At 38.7% G+C, this 22,962-nt stretch overlaps 2 protein-coding genes across 5 annotated transcripts in view; one reads left to right on the forward strand and one right to left on the reverse strand.

Annotated features, from left to right (window-relative positions):
* Positions 1 to 22,962, forward strand: part of LOC111767398 (ferritin heavy chain) — a 41,950-nt gene that overhangs the window by 13,636 nt on the left and 5,352 nt on the right. For 2 of the 4 annotated variants that reach the window (XM_070257085.1, XM_070257087.1), the window contains one exon: positions 12,376 to 14,010. The gene's annotated coding sequence lies outside the window, so the exon portion shown is untranslated. The remainder of the gene's footprint in view (positions 1 to 12,375; positions 14,011 to 22,962) is intronic. The other 2 variants (XM_070257086.1, XM_070257088.1) reach the window with 1 other exon arrangement.
* On the reverse strand, positions 20,867 to 21,394 carry LOC102150936 (protein FAM156A/FAM156B-like). Its single transcript, XM_005614201.1, has one exon. The coding sequence runs from the start codon at positions 21,392 to 21,394 to the stop codon at positions 20,867 to 20,869; it is 528 nt and encodes a 175-aa protein (XP_005614258.1).

Here is a 22,962-nt window from a genome sequence, read left to right on the forward strand (position 1 = left end):
GGCCCCCTGCTGCGGCAGGTGCCCACCAGCCAGGCAGCTCTGCTAATGTCTCCACCTGTGCATGGAGGAGTTGGCTGGTCTGTGCACATGCCCTAGTTTGTCTCTGGGTGCATACCTGTTGTATATTGATCTTCTGTTCATATGATCTATCCATTCGTGTTAGATATTTTTAGTACTTTTGTCTTTTGACCTTCATACTAGCTTTATAGGTGTTTCATCCACTACCTTTACTGTATATTTGCCTTTACCAGTGAGTTTTTCCCTTGATAATTTTCTTATTCCCATTTGTGATGTTTTCTTTTCCACTTAAATAAGTCCCTTTAACATTTCTTTTAAGGCCAGTTTAATGGTGACAAACTCCTGTAGTTTTTTCTTGTCTGGAAAACCCTTTATCTCTCTTTCCATTCTGAATGATAACCTTGTCAAGTAGAGTATTCTTGGCTGTATTTTCTTTCCTTTAAGCACTTTGAATATATCATGCCACTCCCTTCTGGCCTGTAAGGTTTCTGCGGAGAAGTCAGCTGATAGCCTTATGGGGTTTCCTTTGTATGTAACTTGCTGCCTTTCTCTTGCAGCTTTTAGGATCCTCTCTTTATCTTTAATTCTTGACGTTTTAATTATAATGTGTTTGGTGTGGGCCTCTTTGGGTTCATCTTGTTTGGTGCTCTCTGTGCTTCCTGCACCTGGATGTCTGTTTCTTTTCTTAGGGTAGGGAAGTTTTTAGCTATTATTTCTTCAAATAGTTTCTCTGCTGCTTTGTCTCTCTCTTCTCCTTCTGAGACATCTATAATATGGATGTTAGTGGGCTTGATGTTGTCCCAGAGGTCCCTTTGACTGTCGTTATTCTTTTTTTCTGTTTAGCTTGGGTGATTCACTCTACCCTTTCATCCAGATAACTAATCCGTTCTTCTGTGTCATCTACTCTGCTGTTGGTTCCCTCTAGTGAATTTTTCATTTCCTTTATTTTATTCCTTCAATTCTGATTGGTTCTTTTTTATATTTTCAATTCTTTGTTGAAGTTCTCACTGTGTTCGTTTATTCTTCTCCCAAGGTCAGTGAGGATCCTTATAACTATTAGTTTGTACTCTTTATCAGGTAGATTGTTAATCTCTGTTATGTTTATTTCTTTTTCTGAGGATTTGTCCTATTCCCTTATTTGGAACATATTCCTTTGTCTCCTCATTTTGCCTACTTCTGTGTGCTCATATCTATGTATTTGGTAGATTAGCTATGTCTCCCGACCTTAGAAATGTGGCCTTATGTAACAGATACCCTATGGAGCCCAGCAATGTGCTTTCCTCTCCTTCCTTGTTCCAAATGTTCCAGGAGTAACCCTTGTGTGGACTATGTGTGCCCTCTGTTGTGGTGGGGTTGCTCAGGACTGTCCCTTGTTGCAGTGTTGTAACCTTGTTGTGTTTATGGGAGGAGATGAATTCAGAGTCCACCTATGCCACCATCTTTTTAAAAAAATTTTATTTATTTAATTATTGTTTTATTGCAGTAACATTGGATTATAACATTACATAGCTTTTGGATGTACATCATAATATATTTCAAATTCTGTGTAGATTACACCATGTTCACCACCCAAAAACTAATTATAGTCCATCCACTCACATGTGAGCCTAATCACCCCTTATGCCCTCCCCACTTCCACTATGGTACCACCAATCCAATCTCCAATTCTATGTGTTCGTTTGCCGTTGTTTTTATCTTCTACTTATGAGTGAGATCATATGGTGTTTGACTTTTTCCCTCTGACTTATTTCACTCAGCATAATACCCTCGAGGTCCATCCATGTTGTCACAAATGGCTGGATTTCATAATTTCTTATGGCTGAGTAGTAGTCCATCATGAATAAAGACCACATCTTCTTTATCCATTTGTCCCTTGATGGGCACCTAGGTTGCTTCCAAGTCTTGGCTATTGGGTATAATGAACATAGGGCAAGGAACGTAGGGGTGAAAGTATCTTTATGACTTTGCGTTTTCCAGTTCTTTGGATAAATACCCAGCAGTGGGATAGCTGGATCATATGGTAGATCTATCCTTAATTTTCTAAGGATATTCCATACTGCTTTCAATAGTGGCTGCACCAGTTTGCCCTCCCACCAGCAGTGTACAAGGGTTCCCTTCTCTCCACATCCTCTCCAACATTTGTTGTTTCCTGTCTTGTTAATTATAGCCATTGTGACTGGAGTGAGGTGATATCTCATTGTAGTTTTGATTTGCATTTCCCTGATAGCTAATGATGTTGAACATCTTTTCATATGCCTTTTGCCCATCCGTATATCTTCTTTGGAGAAATCTCTGTTCACATCCTTTACCCATTTTTTAATTCGGTTTTTGTTTTTTTTTGTTGTTGAGCTGTATGAGTTCTTTGTATATTTTAGATATTAACCCCTTATCTGATATATTGTTTGCAAATATCTTCTCCCAATTGTTAAGTTGTCTTTTCGTTTTGTTGATGGTTTCATTTGCTGTGTAGAAGCTTTTTAGTTTGATGTAGTCCCATTTGTTCATTTTTTCTTTCGTTTCCCTTGCCGGATCAGACATGGGACTTGAAAATATGCTGCTCACACCGATGTCAAAGAGCGTACTGCCTATGTCTTCTTCTAGAAGTTTCATGGTTTCTGGTCTTACATTCAAGTCTTTAATCCATTTTGAGTTGATTTTTGTGCATGGTGTGAGGGAATGGTCTACTTTCATTCTTTTGCATGTGGCTGTCCACTTTCCCAACACCATTTATTGAAGTGACTCTCCTTTCTCCATCGTATGCTCTTGGATCCCTTGTCGAATATTAGCTGTCCATAAACGTGTGGGTTTACTTCTGGCCTCTCAATTCTGTTCCATTGATCTGGTTGTCTGTTTTTGTGCCAGTACCATGCTGTTTTGGTTACTATGGCTTTGTAGTATATTTTGAAATCAGGGAGTGTGATCCCTCCAGGTTTGATCTTTTTTCTCAGGAATCCTTTGGCTATTTGGGGTCTTTTGTTGTTCCATATAAATTTTAGGATTCTTTGTTCTATTTCTGTGAAAAATGTTGTTGGAACTTTGAAAGGGATTGCATTGAATGTATAGATTTCTTTAGGAAGTATGGACATTTTAATGATGTTAATTCTTCCAATCCAAGAGCATGGCATATCTTTCCATTTCTTTGTGTCTTCTTCAATTTCTTTCAACAATGTTTTATAGTTTTCAGTGTACAGATCTTTCACCTCTTTGGTTAAGTTTATTCCTAGGTATTTTATTCTTTTTGTTGGAATTGTGAATGGGATTATATTCTTAATTTCTCTTTCTGCTACTTCGTTGTTAGTGTATAGAAATGCAACCAATTTTTGTACGTTGATTTTGTATCCCGCAACTTGACTGTATTCCTTTATTGTTTCTAAAAGTTTTTTAGTTGATTCTTTAGGGTTTTCTAGATATAAAATCATGTCATCTGCAAAGAGTGACAGTTCCACTTCTTCTTTTCCAATGTGGATCCCTTTTATTTCTTTTTCTTTCCTGATTGCTCTGGCTAGGACTTCCAATCCTATGTTAAATAAGAGTGGTGACAGTGGGCATCCTTGTCTGCTTCCTGTTCTATGAGGGATAGCTTTCAGTTTTTCTCCATTGAGAATGATATTTACCAAGGGTTTGTCATATATGGCCTTTATTATGTTGAAGTATTTCCTTCAGTACCCATTTTATTTAGGGTTTTTATCATAAATGGATGCTGTATCTTGTCAAATGCTTTCTCTGCATCTATTGAGATGATCATGTGATTTTTATTCTTCATTCTGTTAATGTGGCGTATCACTTTGATAGTTTTGCGGATGTTAAACCATCCCTGCATTCCTGGAATGAAACCCACTTGATCATGATGTATGATCTTTTTAATGTATTGTTGTATTTGATTTGCTAGTATTTTGTTGAGGATTTTTGCATCAATGTTCATCAGTGATATTGGCCTGTAATTTTGTTTTTTTGTGTTGTCCTTGTCTGGTTTTGGTATCAGGATAATGTTGGCTTCCTAGAATGATTTAGCAAGCCTCCCCTCCTCTTGAATTTTTTAGAAGAGTTTGAGAAGGATAGGCATGAAGTAATCTTTGACTGATTGGTAGAATTCACAAGGGAGGCTGTCTGGTCCTGAACTTTTATTTTTGTGGAGGTTTTTGATTGCTGTTTCGATCTGCTTACTGGTGATCAGTCTATTTAAATTTTCTACTTCTTCTTGGTACAGTTTTGGAAGGTTGTATGTTTCTAAGAATTTATCCATTTCTTCTAGATTATCCAATTTGTTGTCGTACAGCTTTTCATAGTATTCTCTTATGTTTTGTATTTCTTAGGTGTCCTTTGTATCTCTCCTCTTTCATTTCTGATTTTATTTATTTGAGCTTTCTCTCATTTTTTCTTGGTAAGCCTAGCTAAGGGTTTGTCAATTTTGTTTATCTTTTCAAAGAACCAGCTCTTGGTTTCATTAATTTTTCTATTTTTTGTCTCTGTTTCATTTATGTCTGCTCTGATTTTTATTATTTCCTTTCTTCTGCTGATTTTGGGCTTTATTTGTTGTTGTTTTTCAAGTACCTTTAGATGCACTTTTAGATTGTCTATTTGGGAGTTTTTTTCTTTGTTGAGATAGGCATGTATTGCTATAAACTTCCCTTGTAAAACCGCTTTTGCTGTATCCCACAGATTTTGGCTTGTCATATTTTCATTTTCCTTTTTTCCCCAGGAATTTTTTGATTTCTTCTTTGATTTCTTCATTGACTCAATCGTTGTTCAGTAGCATTTTGTTCAACCTCCACATTTTTGTGGCTTTTCTGGTTTTCTTCCTGGTTTCTAGTTGATTTCTAGTTTCATACCTTTGTGGTCAGAAAAGATGTATGGTATTATTTCTATCTTATTAAATTTATTGAGACTTGTTTTGTGGCCTAATATGTGATCAATCCTGGAGAATGTTCCATCTGCCTTTGAAAAGAATGGGTATTCTATGGTTTTTGGACAGAACTTCTATATATATCCACTAAGTCCATCTGGTCAAATGAGTCCTTTAAGGCCAGTGTTTCCTTAATGATCTTCTGTTTGGACAATCTATCTATTGGTGTAAGTGGAGTGTTAAAATCCCCCACTATTATTGTGTTACTATTTCTCCTTTTATATCTGTTAATAATTGCTTTATATATTTAGGTGCTCCTATGTTGGGTGCACAGATATTTACAAGTGTTACAGTTTCTTGTTGGATTCTTCCCTTTATCATGATGTAATGCTCGTCTTTGTCTCTTGTTACAGTTTTCCTTAAAGCCTATTTTGTCTGATATAAGTATTGCTACCCCTGCTTTCTTTTCTTTGTCATGTGCATGGAGTATCTTTTTCCATCCTTTCACTTTCAGTTTGTGAGTGTCTGTAGGTCTGAAGTGTGTCTCTTGTATGCAGCATATATATAGGTCTTGTTTTTTTTATCCAATTGTCCACCCTATGGCATTTGATTGGAGCATTTATTCCATTGACGTTTAAGGTAGCTGTTGATAAATATGTATTTATTGCCATTTTGTTACTTTTTTTTCTGGGTGTTCTAGTTATTCTTCTCGGTTCCTTTCTTTTTCTCTTGCTCTCTTCCCTTGTGGTTTGATGGCTTTCTTTAGTAATATGTTTGATTTCTCTTGTCTTACTTTTTTTCTTCCTTATTATAGGTTTCTGATTTGTGATTACCATGGGGATCCTTTTTAATATTCTATGCACATAACAGCCTATATCGAGTTGATAGACTCTTTAGCATAACTTCTTTCTAAAGGCTCTACTTTTTCACTCCCCTCCTCCCACATTTTATGCTTTTCAAACCATATATCGTCTCTTGGTTAGTGTGTGTCTATCTATTACCCTCTTATCATTGAAATAGGTGATTTTAGTACATTTGTCTTTTAACTTTCATATTATCTTAACAGGTAGTTGATCTGCTACCTTTACTATATTTTTACCTTTACAAGTGATTTTATTGTCTGTTTTTTGTTGTTGTTGTTGTTTTGTTTCATTGATAATACTTTTTTATCTCTATTTGTGGTCATTGCTTTCCCAGTTAAATAAGTTCCTTCAGCATTTCTTGTAGAACTGGTTTCTTGGTGATAAACTCCTTTAATTTTTGCTTGTCTGGGAAGCTCTTTATCTCTCCTTCCATTCTGAATGACAACCTTGATGGATAGAGTATTCTTGGCTGTAGCCTTTTTCCTTTTAGCACTTTAAATACATCATGCCATTCTCTTCTCGCCTGTAGGGTCCCAGCTGGGAAGTCTGCTGATAGCCTCATGGGATTCCCTTTGTATGTCACTTGTGGCCTTCTCTTGCCGCTTTTAGGATTCTCTCTTTATCTTTAATTTTGGACATTATAGTATGTCTTGGTGTGGGCCTCTTTGTGCTTCTCTTGTTTGGAGCTCTCTGTGCTTCCTGAATTGGATGTCTGTTTCCTTCCTCAGGTTAGAAAAATTTTCATCTATTATTTCTTCAAATAAATTTTCTGCCCCTTTGTCTTTCTCTTCTCCTTCTGGGATACCTATAATCTGAATGTTACCTCGCTTGATATTGTCCCAGAGTTCCCTTAGACTGTTCTCATTGTAGTCCTTTTTTTTTTCTGTGCAGCTAGGGTGATTTCCTCTAGTCTTTGTCTAGTTTGCTGATGTATTCTTCTGCATCCTCTACTCTGCCATTGAGTCCTTCTAGTGAATTTTTCATTTCCAGTATTGTATCCTTCATTTCTGATTGTTTTTTTTTTTTAATATCTTCTAGTTCTTTGCTGATGAGCTCACCCTTTTCATCCAGTCTTCTCTCCATATCTGAGGGCATCCTCATGATATTTTGTTTGAACTCTTTGTTGAGTAGGTCACTAGTTTCTGTTTCATTTAGTCCTTTTTCTGGGGTTTTGTCCTGTTCCCTTGCTTGGAAAGTATTCCTTTGCCTCCTCATTATGCCTCTTTCTCTGTGCTTATTTCTTTGTATTAGGTGAGTCAACTGTGTCTCCTGATCTTGGAGAAGTTGCCTTATGTATGAGATGCCTTATGAGGCCCAGCAGTGTGCTTCCCTCTCATCACCAGTCAAGAAGATCCAGGAGGGACCTCTTTGTGGGCTACTTGTGTCTTTCTGCTGTGGCAGGGTTGCTCTTACTGTGGGTACCCAGGGAGTCTAGTCTTTCCTTCCCTGGCCAGCTGTTTGTAAATCTGGTTTGGGGCCCTCAGTACCATTGGCTACAAAGTCTATTAGCACACTCCTATTGAAGTTTTCCTCTTAATTGGGTTTGTACCCAGTGTCGCTGGTTGCTAGGCTCGGGGGCTTAAAGTTGTGATGGGCCTGAGGCCTACAAGACTGATGTCAGTTCTCTTAGGAGTGCAGCTGAGTGGGGCTGGCCCTAGGCACTGGAGCACTCAGTTGTTTCAGGCTTTGGAAGGTGGGGCTGATCCTTTTTATGGCTATTTGTGAAGCACAGGTCTTCTGCAGCTAAGTCTCACCCCCCACATGACCACACACACGGTCAACACAGTCCTGGTCCATGCAAACTTCCCAAACCCATAGATTGTACCCTGACACCGCACTGCAGAGGCCCCCACCTCTCCACCAATGCCCCCCACAGTTCACATGGTCCTCACACAGGCCCTGCCCCACAGAGGCAGACACCCTTCCCTGCCAGTAGAAGATCAAGGCAGCCAGTCTATGCAGGCTGAAAAGTAACCTGAGGGTTTGCTGTTAGGTGGGGCCAGTTCCTGTGGCGGGTTGCCTGCCCTGGCTGAGCTGGTTTACATCTGTGCTCTAATGGGCATGGCAGAGCCCTGGGCTCACAGGCCAGGGATGAACCTCAATGGCGCCTACTGGGGTCTGTGTCAGCATGCCTGGACCTGTTCAGAACAATGGCCCCCACCAATGTCTCAGTCTCCGGAGAGGTCACTCCTCTCACCAAGATGGCCTCAGAGCCCACAAGGTGAGTCTCGTTTCACCAAAGGACTGTCAGACTCCTCTCTGGTCATTTTAGGTTGCTGCAATGAGTGAGTTTGCACGTGGGCCCTTTAAGACCTGGGTCTTTTCGGCTTTCAGCTGATAGGCTTTCTGGGAGTATCCTCGCTGCAGTTAATAGCCAGCAAAGCCAGACAGTAAAACCATCGTCTCAGTTGGGCTGCGTGTGAATGATGCTTATAGCAGTATTGGCCCTTGCTCTGGACCTCACTCCTCCAGGGAGGGCTGCGTACCTTAGGGTGTCTCCCGCCTGGCCAGCTGAGAAGCTCTGCTGCTCCCAAAGGTGGCTTTTTTCCTCTCCAGCAGGAATTTCTGCCTCTTCTGCCTTCGTCAGGACTGTCCCTTGTTATGGAGGTTCTTTTTATCCAGTTTTCAGTTTTCAATCCGGGGTAATTTTTCCAAAAATAGTTGTAACCTGGTTGTGTTTATGGGAGGAGACGAATTCAGAGTCTGCTTATGCCATCATCTTGATGAGATCTATGCAGCCATCTTGACCCCCTCTCACAAAACCCCTTGAGTGAAAAGGATGCCCAGTCCCCTTGAGGAAGAACACTCATACACTACTGAAAATTTATACTGTAAATCTTTCTCCCAGTATTCCCCAAAGAAACCTTTTACCGGGGTAACTATACACTGGGGAAAAGGAAACAATCAGATCTTTTGAGGACTACTGACACTAGCTCTGAACTGACATTGATTCCAGGAGATCCAAAACATCACTGTGGCTCATCAGTCAGAATAGAGGCTCATGTAGGTCACATGATCAATAGAATTTTAGCTCAAGTCCTTCTCATGGTGGGCCAGTGGGTCTCTGAACCCATCTTGTGTTTATTTCTCAAGTCTGGAATGTATCATTAGTATACATATACTCAGCTGATAAATACATAATTGGAGTACATGTACTCACATTGTTTCCCTTGCCTGTGGAATGAGGGCTATTATGGTGGGAAGACCAAGTGGAAGCCACTAGACCTGCCTCTATCTAGGAATGTAGTAAATTGAAAGCAATACTGCATCCCTGGAAGGATTGTAGAAATAAATGCCACCATTTTTGACTTGAAAGATGCAGTATTGGTGATTTTCACCATATCCCTATTCAACTCTCTTATTTGACCTGTACTTTTGTGAACAATTCAATAAAAAGAGTCTTTTAAACAAATGATGTTGGAAAAATTGGACATCTAGGATATTTACCCTGGATGAATGAAAATTTATATTCACACAAAAACCTATGCACAAATGCTTATGTCAGCTGTATTCATAATTACCAAAAACTGGAAATAACTCAAATGTCCTTCAATGGGTAAATGGATAAACAAAATCTGGTACATCCATACAACAGATTATTTTTCAGCAATAAAAAGAATGAACTACTGATACATTCTGCAACTTGGATGAAACTCAAATGCATTATGAGTGAAGGAGTCTCAAAAGATTACAGGCTTGGAGGGTGACGTCAGCATCATGGCAGAGTGAGTTGGTCCTGTTGTCTCTCCCCTCTAAGTTACAACCAGTAGGGCATCCATAAACTGACAAAGGATCTTCTGCACACAAGAACACCTGAGATATCCATGCATCTATACATCTGAAGGTGAGTGGACTAGACCTCCTGGAGGTAGTGGAACTAGGGGAGCAGTGTCCACAACCAAGACTGGAGGCTCCAGGAATTGTGGCCATGCCTGAGACCAGAGGCCCCAGGAACTGAGGTAACACCGAGAATGGAAGCCCCAGAAACCCAGGTAGCCCATGCTTCCAGAAGCGCCAGGAACATCTGTGGGGCCAGTGACTTGAGGTTCTAGGAACCATGACAATACCTGTGACCCAGCCCCCTCTCCCTCCCCTGACAGCAACACCTCCAACACTGGCCATTCCAGTAGTGGGGGATGCGTACAAGACCCTGGGCCCCCAGCAGTGGCAGCGGTGCCTGTCATGTGAAGTTCCAGGTACTGCGCTGGCACCCTAATTCAGAGGCTTTAGGAGCCCCATTGGCACTTGTGACCCAGGGACCCCTCCCTCTGTGGTATTGGAAGTGTCGCCCATGATTCCAGCCCACTTAGCAAGGGCAGTGACACCTGTGAACCCAGTGCCTCTGGCAGTGGTGGTGCCAGCACCCCCAGAAAACCCGGGAGCAGCAACACAGGCAGCACTGGAGGCAGCAGCGCCTGAGCCGAGCTTGTGAAGAGCTTGCAGAGAACCAGGTAACTGCAACAGTGGAGCTCATGACCCTGATCCCCCTAGCTGCAGTGGCACCCCACAGCGTCAGCCTCCCCACACATAGCATTGGGGCCTGTAGATCCAACAAACCCAGACACGGCGAAGGTGCCCATGACCCTAGCTCCCACACCAGTCCCCCCTCCCCCTGCCACAGTGGGAGAACCTACAACACAGGCAACCCCAGAAGCAGCAGAGGTGCTCGCCAGCCTGGTGACCCTGGTGGCAGCACTTGTGATGACAGCAACATTGTAAGCACCAAGGCACCAGCAACCTGGGAGGCACAAGCAGCACAACAGGGAAACTGGTGGCACCTCTGGCAGAGGCAGTAAAGGGTGGAAAGTACAGGCTCTCAAATACAACCAGAAGCAGCTCTGAATCAAAGTAAACAAAGCCGTATCCAAATAAGGAAAGATGTTTACTAAAGGCACTGACCGAGGAACAACTCCTCAAAAACCTTGAAAACTATAGTAACATGGTATCACAAAAGGAAAATGGCAATTCTTCAGAAACCAAACTTGAAGTCATGGAAGATATTGACTCTGCACAATACTAATTGTCCCATCAGAATATAATGATCTGGTTGAATGCCCGTCAGAGGACTCTACAGGGAACCAGTTAGTCAATATAAGCCACTTTGCATCATGAAAAGTAAAGATACACATCTAAACCCTAACATAATTTGCACAGAACTTAATAATGCTCTATTTCCTAGGGAGCAGGTGTGAGAACACTATTCATATCATCCTGCAAGGGAGCACCCAGGCACAAGGACTGGCATCTGAAATATCTTAACTAAGGGCAGGAGTAACAATATGTCTGTGCTCACCATTGTGGGAAAGAACCTCTGATTCCCACTGCGGGGAGAGTGTACCACCTGCCTGCCTCTGAAAACACTTCTGTCTTATGCCTGATTTTATATTTGGTTTAGTCATTCACTCGGAATATATCTTTTTTCCACATTTCAGTCAATCCTCATATTTTCTGGTCTTCAGTAGAACCTTCATTATTTTTTAGAACACTTACTATTTTAAAATGATCCAGTCATCATCTGAGTGACTTACAACTTCAAACAGAATCTATTGCATTCAGACCACCAATTTGATACAACTTCCAATTCAATTTTATCCTCCGTAAAATTCAGTGAGGAAACAGGCTAAAGAAGAAAAGTCACATGATCATATCAATAGATGCAAAGAATTTGACAAAGTCCAACACTGATTCATGATTAAAACTCAGAAAACTAAGAATAGAGAGGAACTTCCTTAACTTGATAAAGAACATCTACAAAAATCCTACGGGTAACATCATACTTAATGGTGAGCTTTCCCTCTAAGATCAGGAAAAAGGCAAGGATGTCCTCTCTCACCACCTATTTTCAACATCGTACTGGAAGTCCTAACTAACAAGACAAAGACATAAAAGGAATACAGATTGAGAAGGAAGAAATAAAACAATATATGCTTGCAGATGACATGATTGTCTACGTAGAAAATAAAAAAGAATAAAAAACTTGCCATTCCAGCAAGGGGATGTAAGCAATTATAGCAAAGATGAAGGATACAAGATTAATATATTTTAGGGCAGTGAAACTGTTCTGTATGATGTTATAATTGCACTCCATGGTATTTACCCAAAGTAGTTGAAAATTTATGTCCACACAAAAACCATGTGGATATATGTCATCATACATTTGTCAAAACTCATAGAATGTACAACACCAAGTTTAATTTAAACTGGTGTTTAATGGTTAATTTAATTTAACCATAATTTAAACTGTGAGCTTCTAGTGATTATGATATGTAGGCTCATTGATTATAACTAATGTACCACTCTGGTGCAGGATATTAAAAATGGGGGAGACTGTGTATTTGTGGGGGCAGAGGGTATATGAGAACTCTCTACTTTCTGCTCAACTTTTCTGTGAACTTGAAACTGCTGTAAAAAATAAAATCTATTAAAAAACCCAATGAGGAGATTCTACTTATGGCCACCATGGAGTTAGCTCACTACTGCCTATGTCTTCCATTGATTATAACTAAAATTTCTAGAAAAAATACAAAAAACAACTATATGAGGAATCTAAAAAATAAGCAAAAGCAAGTGCCTTGTGCTAGAGAGTGAAACCATGGAGTAGTGACTGATACAGGTTGAATTATCGTTTTCTTTTGCTCTTTTCTCTTTCAGCTTTGCCCCAGGAAGAATTCTCATCATCGATCTGTGCAGCAGCAGTGGCACAGGCAATTGACAGAGAATGAGAAAAATCTGGTCTTGTTTCCAGATGATTCTGCATGACATGCAGGCATCACTCAAAAGTGGATATCCGCAGCACTAAGCCCCTCTTTGAGACATGCCTGAAGGACAGTGGTGAAGGGAAATTCCCCCAGTGGGCAGAACTTCCAGCAGTGCACTTTGTTGTTCATCTTGCTTGGAAGGATAAATGGCCAGACATCTGATTATATACTGATTCATGGGTTGTGGCCAATAGTTTTCCTGAATGGTGAGGGAATTGGAAGGAACATGACGGAAAATTGGTGACAAGGAAGTCTTGGGAAGAGGTATATGGATAGACCTCTCTGAATAGGTGAAAAATGTGAAGATATTTGTGTCCTATGTGAATATTCACCAAACAGTGACCTCAGCAGAAGAGGATTTTAATAATCTCCTTAGGTTAGGATGTTCTGTTCTATGAATTACAGTCAACCTCTTTCCTCAGCCACCCCTTTAATTGTCCAGTGGGCTTATGAACAAAGTGGCCATGATGGTAGGGATAGAGGTTATGCATAGGCTCAGTAACATGGACTGTCACTCACCGAGGACGACCTGCTGAGTGCCCAATCGGCCAGCAGCAGAAACCATCCCTGAGTCTCCGACATGGCACCATCTCCCAGGGGTGATCAGCCAGCTACCTGGTGACAGGTTGATTATGTTGTACCTCTTTCATCATGGGAGGGGCAGCATTTTGTTCTTACTGGAATAAACACTTACAATGGATACAGATTTGCCTTCCCTGCATGCAGTACTTCTGCCAAGACTGTCATTGGTAGATTTACAGAAAGCCTTCTCCACTCTTGTCGTATTCCACACAGCATTGGTTCTGATGATGGAACTCACTTCACAACAAATGAAGCAATGGGCCCATGTTCATGGAATTCACTGGTCTTAGCATGTTCCTCACCATTCTGAGACTGGTGGCTTGATAGAATGGTAGAATAGCCTTTTGAAGACTCAGTTACAGTGCCAGCTAGGTGGCAATACCCTTTAGGAGTGGGGAAAGGTTCTCCAGGAGATTGTATATGCTCTGAATCAGCATTCAATATATGGTACTGTTTTTTCCATAGCTGGGATTCATGGGTCCAAGAATCAAGGGGTGAAAATAGGAGTGGCACTACTCACTATTACCTCTAGTGACCCACTAGCAAAATTTTTGTTTCCTGTTCCTGCAGCTTTATGCTTTTCTGTTCTAGAGGTCTTAGTTTCAAAGAGAGGAATGTGTCCACCAGGTAACAGAATAATGATTCCATTGAACTGGAAGTTAAAACTCTTGCCCCACCACTTCATTCTTCTTATGCCTCTGAATCAACAGGCAAAGAAGGGAGTTACTGTGCTGGCTGGGGTGACTGCTGCCAAGAGGATACTGTATTGCTACTCCACAATGGAGGTGAGGAATTGTATTTGTGGCATACAGGAGATCCCTTAGGTGTCTCTTAGTATTACCATGCCCTGTGATTAAGGTCAATGGAAAACTACAACAGCCCAATTCAGGCAGGACTAATAATGCCTCAAACCCTTGGTGAATGAAGTTTTGGATCACCCCACCAGGTAAGAACCATGACTAGCTGAAGACAAAGTGATAGTGGAATAGGGTAGTTATAAGTACTAATTCTGACCCCATTATCAGTTACAGAAACAAAGATAGTAATTGTCATAAATATTTCTTCTTTATTATGTTATAAAATGTGTGTGTAGTATCTTTTTTTCTTCCCCCTCTTATTCTCTTATTGTATAATATAAGATGTATTGACTTTACAGGATAGTATTTAAGTTACAGAATATCAAGGAGAAGAGTGAACATCACCAAAGTGCATTCTTTTCTGGGAAAAGGGTTAGTGCATTTTTGATTTTACACAGGATAGTTGTATTGTGTTAGGTGGAAGCATATCTTGTTATTTTGTTATTGTCTTTATTCAGAGGTAAATGTATTTGGGTGCCAAGTTGACAAGGGGTCGACTTGTGATGGTTACTTTTGTGTGTCAACATGGCTAGGTCACAGTAACCAGATATTTGGTTAAACACCAGTCTGGATGTTGCCGGGAAGCTAATTTTTAGTTGAGGTTAACATTTGAATCAGTGGACTTTGAGTAAAGTCTATTATCCTCCATAATGTGGATGGGACTCATTCAATCAGTTAAAGGCCTTAAGAGGAAACAGACTGAAGTCCCCCAAGTAAGAGGGAATTCTGCCTCCAGACTCAAACTGCAATATTAACTCTTCCCTGGGTCTCCAGCCTGCCAGCCTACTTTGCAGATTTTGGACTTGTCACCTTGTACAATTGTATGAGCCAATTCCTTAAAATCAACCTCCCTCTCTCTCTCTCTCATGTATGTCTTTATATCTGTATGTCTAAACATCTATATCTATATATATCTATTTATCTCTATATATTTATTCTCTTGGTTCTGTTTCTCTGGAGAACCTGACTAAGACAGTAAGTTATTCAGCCACTGTGTTTCTCCAATTCTGGAATTGCAAACCTCTTTGCTTTCCTCTTATTACTATTCAGAGTTCTCTTTTGGATGCCTCTTGCATTATTTCCAAGATTTATAGTTTTGCTTAGTGGGGAAGAGTAGGGAGAAATGAGTCTATGCCATTTTTTTCAGACCAGAAGTCATATCTTTATTTTATACAGGAGATTTCCACTTTTTCATGCATTTTGGCACATCCCCAAACTGAAAGTTCATCTTTAGTTCTTATTTTCCTCATATGCTGGGTAGTGAAAGTTGGATCACTGCTTTCAAGAGTGATAGCTTACACATATCACTGAATCTTACACACATCTAAACATCAATATGTAACCAGCAGCTATAAACCCCTGCTACTTTGAGTCATGCAAAAAAACTGTATAATATGGAATTTTATCAAGTGCCAGGTTTTTCCATGCTAGATTCAATACCACTTTGATTTTTCGTATTATTTTGTAATAGCTATTGTGTGTTATCAAAACTGCTACTCATTAACATGTGGAAATCTTACTGTCCTGCTAGGCATAAATAGAAATTCACCTGTCTGTATATTAAATGACTGAACTTAGATAAAAGAAAAATGTTGCAAATATTTTTAACAAAGGTACTTCCTAGCAACCACTGCATATGATTCTCATCCTGAAAGATGAAGAATTTTACCAGAAAATTAAAGTATCTTTAAATAACTCAAATGGACATTTTAGAATGGGAAAACCCTCAATCTTTAAAATTAAGAACCCACTAGATGAAGTTAGCAGAAGATGATATACACACCAGGTCAGTACTAAGGCAGAAAACATGATTAGGGCACTGACTATATCAAAGTGAAGCTAGGGAGAAATAATGGTAAAGATAGAGGTCTAACATAGTTGTAAGTGAACTCCTACAAGGAGAGAAGAGAATAGGGCAGAAGCATTAGTATAGTAGTAGCCCAGAATTTTCTACAAGTGATGAAAGGCATCCATACATATCAGAAGCTCTGTGAACCCTCTAAAAATAATTATAGGGAAAGTCAAACCAAAGCATCAAATTTAAATAGTGATGATAACCAAAGAGAAAATCTTAAAAGCAAGCAGAGAAAAAAATATACATTACTTTCAAAGGAGATCTATTTGACAGAATGATGAAATCCAGAGGAAAATGAAATATCTTCCACAGTCTGAAAGAAAACAAGTGCCAATTAGGATCCTATAACCAGTGAAAATATTATTCAAAACTGAAGATGAATTAAAGGTGTTTTCAGAGAAACACACACAAAAAAACTGATGAGATTCATCCTCAGCCAACCTGCACTAAGAGGAATAATATAGATAATTCCTCAGGCAGAAAGAAAATGATTCCAGGGGAAACAGTATTTCAGGAAATAAGAAAGAGCCAAGAAAATAGTCATCATGTGAGTAAATATGAAAGAATATTGACTGAATAGTCACTGTGAGAACAAAAAGAGTAGTATTTTATGGAATTTCAAATATATGTAAAGTTAACCACGTAAACATAAGGAAAAAGCTCAAGGTGATAAATGAAGTTAAAATATCTCATAATTCCAGTATTATAAGGAAAGTTATAAGATTAGCACTTTGTATTAGATCTTAGTAATTTTTAAGACTGTAACAAGTCAAGAATGCATGCTGTAAGCTGTAGGATAACCACTAAAAGTAGTAAGACAACGTATAACCAACCAGTTGATAGAGGAAAGTGGAATCACAAAAAAATATTGAAATAATTTTTACAAAAAGAAAAAGGGCCATAAGAATTATGGGTCAAAAATAAGATGGTAATCCCTATTGTAGTCTATGTTACTATGAGTTTGGCTTTACTCTTTTTAATTTCACATTTAAAAAAATAGTTTCAAATGAATCAGAGTCTAAATTATAATTATGTACTGAATAGAATACATACATGAATAAATAGATGAATGAAAAAAAGTAAGATGGTAAGATTACCAATGCAAATATATTATTAATTATATTAAATGTAAATTGACAAAATATGCCATCTAGGAGTGTCAGATAGGAATGAAAACACAAATGACTAGGAATGACAAACTGGGAATGAAAACGAACATGAGGATAATTATAACATTACTCATTAACTTTAGATTGTGAGAACTAAAATAGCAAATCCAGGGAAAATGCTTCAAACACTGCTTGGTTCATGGCAAGTACTCACATATTACTATCATAAAGAAATATTTGCTTTTGTCATAATTTTGAAAAAATAAAACTATACACACCTTGTTAGTGACAAATTTTAAATATAAACAGAGAGATTTATAGTAAATAATGTAGAAAGACATACCATACAACACTAAAAGATAATTGATGTAGCTTTACTAATATCAGGAAAAGTGGACTATAAAGCAAGAATCATTATCAGTGATAAAAATATTATAATCGTAAATGGGCCAATTCATCGGGAACATATAAAAGTTCCAATTTATATGCGTACAACTATACAGCCTGAAAATGCAGAAAGCAAAAATTGACATTACTAAAAAATTACTCCAAATTCATAGTAAAAGACTTGAACACACCTCTCTCAGTAGCTATTAGAAAAAGGTAAAATTCTTTAAGCATATAAGAACATATGAAGAAGACAATTAACAAACTGGACCTAATATTTACATAGCACTGTACACAATGATGACAGAATATACATTTTGTTTAATGTATACCAGTAACATTTAGCAAAACTGATCATACAAGTAAGTCTTAACATTTCAAAAGAAATAAAAGTCAGTTATCTGACAACAGGGAAGTTAAGGTAGAATTCAATATTAAAAAGATAATGGGAAAATCTCTGATGACTGGAAAGTTAAGGAGTATGCTTTAACTTATTACTTAAAGAAAAATAGCATACTGAAAATTAAAAAATATTTTTAATCAAATATTAATGAAGACCAGCCACAAATTGTGTGGGATACAGGTGAAGCAATGCTTAAAGACAACTTATCGTCTTAACTGCATATATTAGAGAAGAAAGGGTGGATAGCAATGGTTTAAACCTCTATCTCAAGAATTGATTAAAAAGAATGGCAAATTGAACTCAAAAGAAGTAATAAATATAAGAGCAGAAATCTAAGAGATAATAAACAAATGAATAATACATAAACACCAGAAAGGCAAAAGTTGATTTCTTAAAGAGATTAATAGAATTGGTATAGTATCAACAGGATGAATCAATTAAAAAATGGAGAAAACAAAAATTAACAATAAGCAGGAATGAAAAGGGGGCATCCTAGAGATTGTTGAGATATTATAAAGATTCATTTATTCTATAGATCTTTGTGACTTCATAAAGATAAGATTTACCTATATTTTTCTAAAATAGAAATTCTTTATATGTCCCGTACACAAATACTTTGTGGTTTCCTTTTGAGGACTAAAATTCTTAATTTTAAGTAAGTACAATTCATCAAACTTTAATTTTATAGGTAGTGCTTTTTGTATCCTGTTAAAAAATCTTTGCATGCCCAAAGTCATGAAGATATGGTCCTGTATTTTATTCTAGAAATGTTATTGATTTGTTTTTCACATTTAGTTTGATGAATAATTTCAAATTAATTTTTTGTATGTTGTAAGTGGGCAAAATTCATTTCTTCCTACATTGAAAAGAACAATCTTTCCCCACTGAATTGCAGTGGAGTATATTATATTCTCTTGCACTGTTCTATTTGTATATTCTTATGCTGATACAAAACTATCAGAATTACTACAGACTTAGAGCAATGCTTGATAACTGATAGTGTAATAAAACCACCTTTGTTCTTTAAGATTGGGTTTGCTATTCTTTGTATTTACATATAAATTTTAGTACAAGTATGCCAATAGCCACATGAAGAAAACCTGCTTTGATTTTGAGCAGTTCCGGATTAGTTGTATATCTAAATATACATATACCTATAAATATTTAGAATATTGCCAGAATCATAAGAAGCAATCAATAAACCATTATATTTCTTTCAAAAATACACTCCAGTTTACATAATCAAATTAGGCCATAAACTTCCAAATGTATAAAACCTATTTTTGTTTTTTTTACATTGTCCCCTTGAATTGTGGTATAAACCATACAAGATTTCATACTCTCTGATGAAATCACATGGCTGGAATCCAGTCCATGTTAATTTATATGTGCTGGAGTAATTTCCATGTGTGAAAAAATCATGGATTTTTACTGTATCACACCACTGAAGACTGCATAATAAAGCAGATTGTCCAGAGCTAACCTTACTTTCTCATTAGCAGAATACTATGCTCTGTAGTGGGGTAACTGTCAGAAAATTCTTTCTGTTGTTTAGTGCCATCGAGTCAATTCTGACTCCTAGCGACCCCGAGTAGAGCAGAGCAGAACCCTGCCCAGTCTTTTTTCACCATCCTCTCACCTTCCAGTGCTATATCAGATGAGGTACTACTGCTGTTCATGGGGTTTTCATGGCCGTTTTTTTTGGAAGTGAGTGGCCAGGTCCTTCTTCCTAGTCTGTTGTAGTCTGGAAACTCTGCTGAAACCTGTCCACCAGGGATGACCCTGCTGGCGTTTGAAATACCAGTAGCATACCTTTCAGCATCACAATAACATGCAGCTGCCACAGTATGACAACCAACAGAGGAGTAGTATGGTTCCATGATCAGGAAACAAACCTGGCCGCAGCAGTGATAGTGCAGAATCTTAACCACTAGACCACCAGGAGTGGCTCAGAAAAGTCTACGGGAATGAAACTGAGAAATTAAATCAATTTCATATCATGAACAGCAAAAACACATATCTAACCTCTGTCATAATTTTTGGAGAAGTATAAACAACATAATGATGCTCTTTGTCCCATATAGCAGACGTGGGAGTGCGGTTCTTACTAAACATAGAAGGGCACCAGAGAGCAAAGAATGTATCATGGAGTACTTAAGCAAGTGATAGCTGCACAAGGCACAGATGCTCACACTATGAGCAGGATGTTCTCCTTCCATTGCTACCCACACGGAGCAGTTGGTCCACGCAATGGCGTGGCTGTTCCACATGCCATCCTGAATACGGTACCTCAAAGAGTAATGAAAATGTCTTCAAAAACCTCTTTCCTACACCTCTTCTAAAATTACATGTGTAGTGACCCTTGACAAAATATGATCCAAGCAATGTTGAATAAAATATCTGACTTTGAACGATAGGCTTTTAAATACATACACAAGTATTAGAAACTGACAATTGAGACAATACATTTGAAATTTTTTCAAAAGGGAGACTAATACTCAGTTGTAAAGGGGCATAAAATATTTTCCTATACTTGCCTCATGATAAGTACGTTTCATCCAAACAATTCAATGTGAAGCCCGCAGGTTCTATTCACACATACCTTTGCAACACTTTCTTTTGATTCAAAAGCTTAAAAGTGGATCTCATCTTATCAACTTCAGAATTCCAAAACACACATGCATTTCATCAGACATAGTGCTTTTTCTTGTGTCCAATCCATAAAGCAGAACAAAAGCACTTTGAAACCAGCAAGAGATTCACACTACATGGATCCTTTATAACTTACTGGCAACAGGATAAGGGAAAAAGAGATCCAAGGAGGGAAAAAGACGGGTTGCACCAATAATGGGAAGTAAAGAACCATTGTTTACCCATCTTCCTTGCCACAGAGTATCCCTCCCACCATGTCCCAGAGTGACCCTAAAAATCACTGAAAGAATGATTGTTGCTTGCTAATAAGATTTTTTTGAAGACACTGGATCTTACTGCTCCTACTGACCATTCCTAACTGGTTCCCAAAAAGTTCCACCAAGGGAATTGACTAAAAATCAACATTCACACATCTGAATCCATTCTGATCTCACCACATGAGGATGAGAGTCTTATTTCAATTATTATTTAAGGAGCCTCTGAGGAATTCTTCTGCTTTTCATCTCCCTCTCTTGGTGGCTCTTCTCTCTTTCCTACTCTTATGGCAGCTCTTCTGGTAGACAGCTGGCCTGTCTGGTATCAGAGCTGAGGTTCAAGTGGCTAAGGTCCTGCACCAGCATTTTCCAAGAAGATGGATTCTGCCCTTTAGGGTTTCCAGAAACATGCTCCCTTTGGCTCTGGCAGTGACGACATTTACATTTATTATGATCTTTAACGTGTGAAGACGAGATTTTTCCCTCCTTTTCAATCCGATAAGGTGCCATGTGATTGAGGGTTTTCTGTCTCATGTTCTCCATGAATGTCTTTTTCCTCTGAGGGAACACTGACATTTCCCACTGCCTCTCTTGTTGCGTCATCTCATCTCTGTACTGCTGTTGGCACAGTTCCTCTGGTAGAGGAGTGAGGTAGTTGCTATCTGGATTGAGGTTTAAGTTAATGAGATCCAGGTTTTGTACTTTGGAGGATGATGGTTGGGAGGTTGATGTAACTTCCTGGGATATTTCTTTAGGTGGAATCAGTGATGAACCAGAATTTAAAGTTGTGGTGACTCTCCATGGTGGATCCATTCTTAGCTTGAAGCTACTCTTGGATTTCAGGATGGACAGGAAACTGAAGCTTAAGGTTCTCAAATTGCTTGCAATTAGTAAGGAAAGGACTGCAGCCAAAAGTTGCCAAACTGCAAACAATGGTGGAGAGAGAAGAAAGAACAGGGAGGATTCACAAAAACAGCTAGTTTTTTTTTTTTTAATGCAGAAAAATATTCCTATACCCCAAATGGAAATGATACCAATAATAGTGAAGCATGCTAATGATTAGACATACAGTGAAAGACATATTACAATGACTCCCTTTGTCCAGGCTCTCCTCCTCTCCTGCAAACATAGAAGCCAAAGATCCACTAGTTTTCCAATTATTATTCTATATCTTGGAGAGTGTTGCATCTCTAGCTGCAATGAGCACACCCAGAGCCCAGGTCTTGGTTTCTTTCTATCATTCTCTAATATATGGAACCAGGGCTCCTGGAAGAAATGGCCAATTCTAGAAGACTAAGGAGACACAATGTCTAAATATATTATAGTATCCTGAAAAGTCTGACAAACTGGTGCCTATACAGATAACCTCTCATTACTGACCCGAGAATTGAGAAAATGATCTTCCAATCAGGGTCATTACAAAAGATTAATTAACCCAATAAATGTTCAGTAAGGCTCATTATGTTTCAGGCAGTATCTTGAATCAGCCTCCTACACTCTATGTTCCAGCCAATCTGAACCTCTTTCTGTTCATTAGATGGCCCAAGCTCTCTCTGATTTCCACCTCATATATGCTTTTGTATACAACGGCATCCACCCTCTGTCAGGGATGCTTTTCCTCCACCTTCATCTGGCTGATTGCTGCTTACCTTCAGCACTCAGGTTACACTTGTCTTTCTCTAAGAGGCTTCCTCTGTCCCTCTGAAATTAGGTTATTTCCTGCTGTGTGCAGACAAATCCATACAATTACCTTCTCTCTGAGAGAAATCACTTATCACAGTTCCTTGTCAGTGCTTGTTTTATTGAATGTCTCCTAACAGACTAGGAGCTCCTTGAGGGCAGAGATCGTGTGTGTCTTTTCCTTGCTTGTCCCAGAACCTAATAATCTGGGACATTGTTTTACATATCCAGTGTCATAGTTAAATATTAGATGTTAGGATGGGGAAATAGTCAAATACGAAACCATACATCAAACTCCTGTTCATCCAACAAAGTTTAAATCTGAGTGGAAGAGTGCAGTTAATAAATCTGATATTTTTACTAGATGGAACATGATAGAAATTCATTATAAAATCCACAAATATATCAACATTTTATACAGGTTCAGAATGAACTAAGTGGAAATGCAGTCTGAGAGCTGGTGATTGTGGCAAGTCTTCCTTGCTCAGAATAGGATACACACAGCAAAGGGCAAGCCTTTGTTTTCCATTGAACATTGTTGTATCTGGATATGGTGCCTGGAACTGTGGCCATAATTTTGGTATCATAAGGGGATCTGAGCTTAGGAGAAGCCAATCCAGTGAGGACAGAAACCAAGAAATACAGAGTTTGTTACTTATGGCATCATTGAGGTAAGAAATTAATCATGCCTGGAACCACTC

The sequence above is a fragment of the Equus caballus genome, chromosome X (assembly GCF_041296265.1).
Source record: "Equus caballus isolate H_3958 breed thoroughbred chromosome X, TB-T2T, whole genome shotgun sequence".
NCBI classification, from domain to species: domain Eukaryota; kingdom Metazoa; phylum Chordata; class Mammalia; order Perissodactyla; family Equidae; genus Equus; species Equus caballus.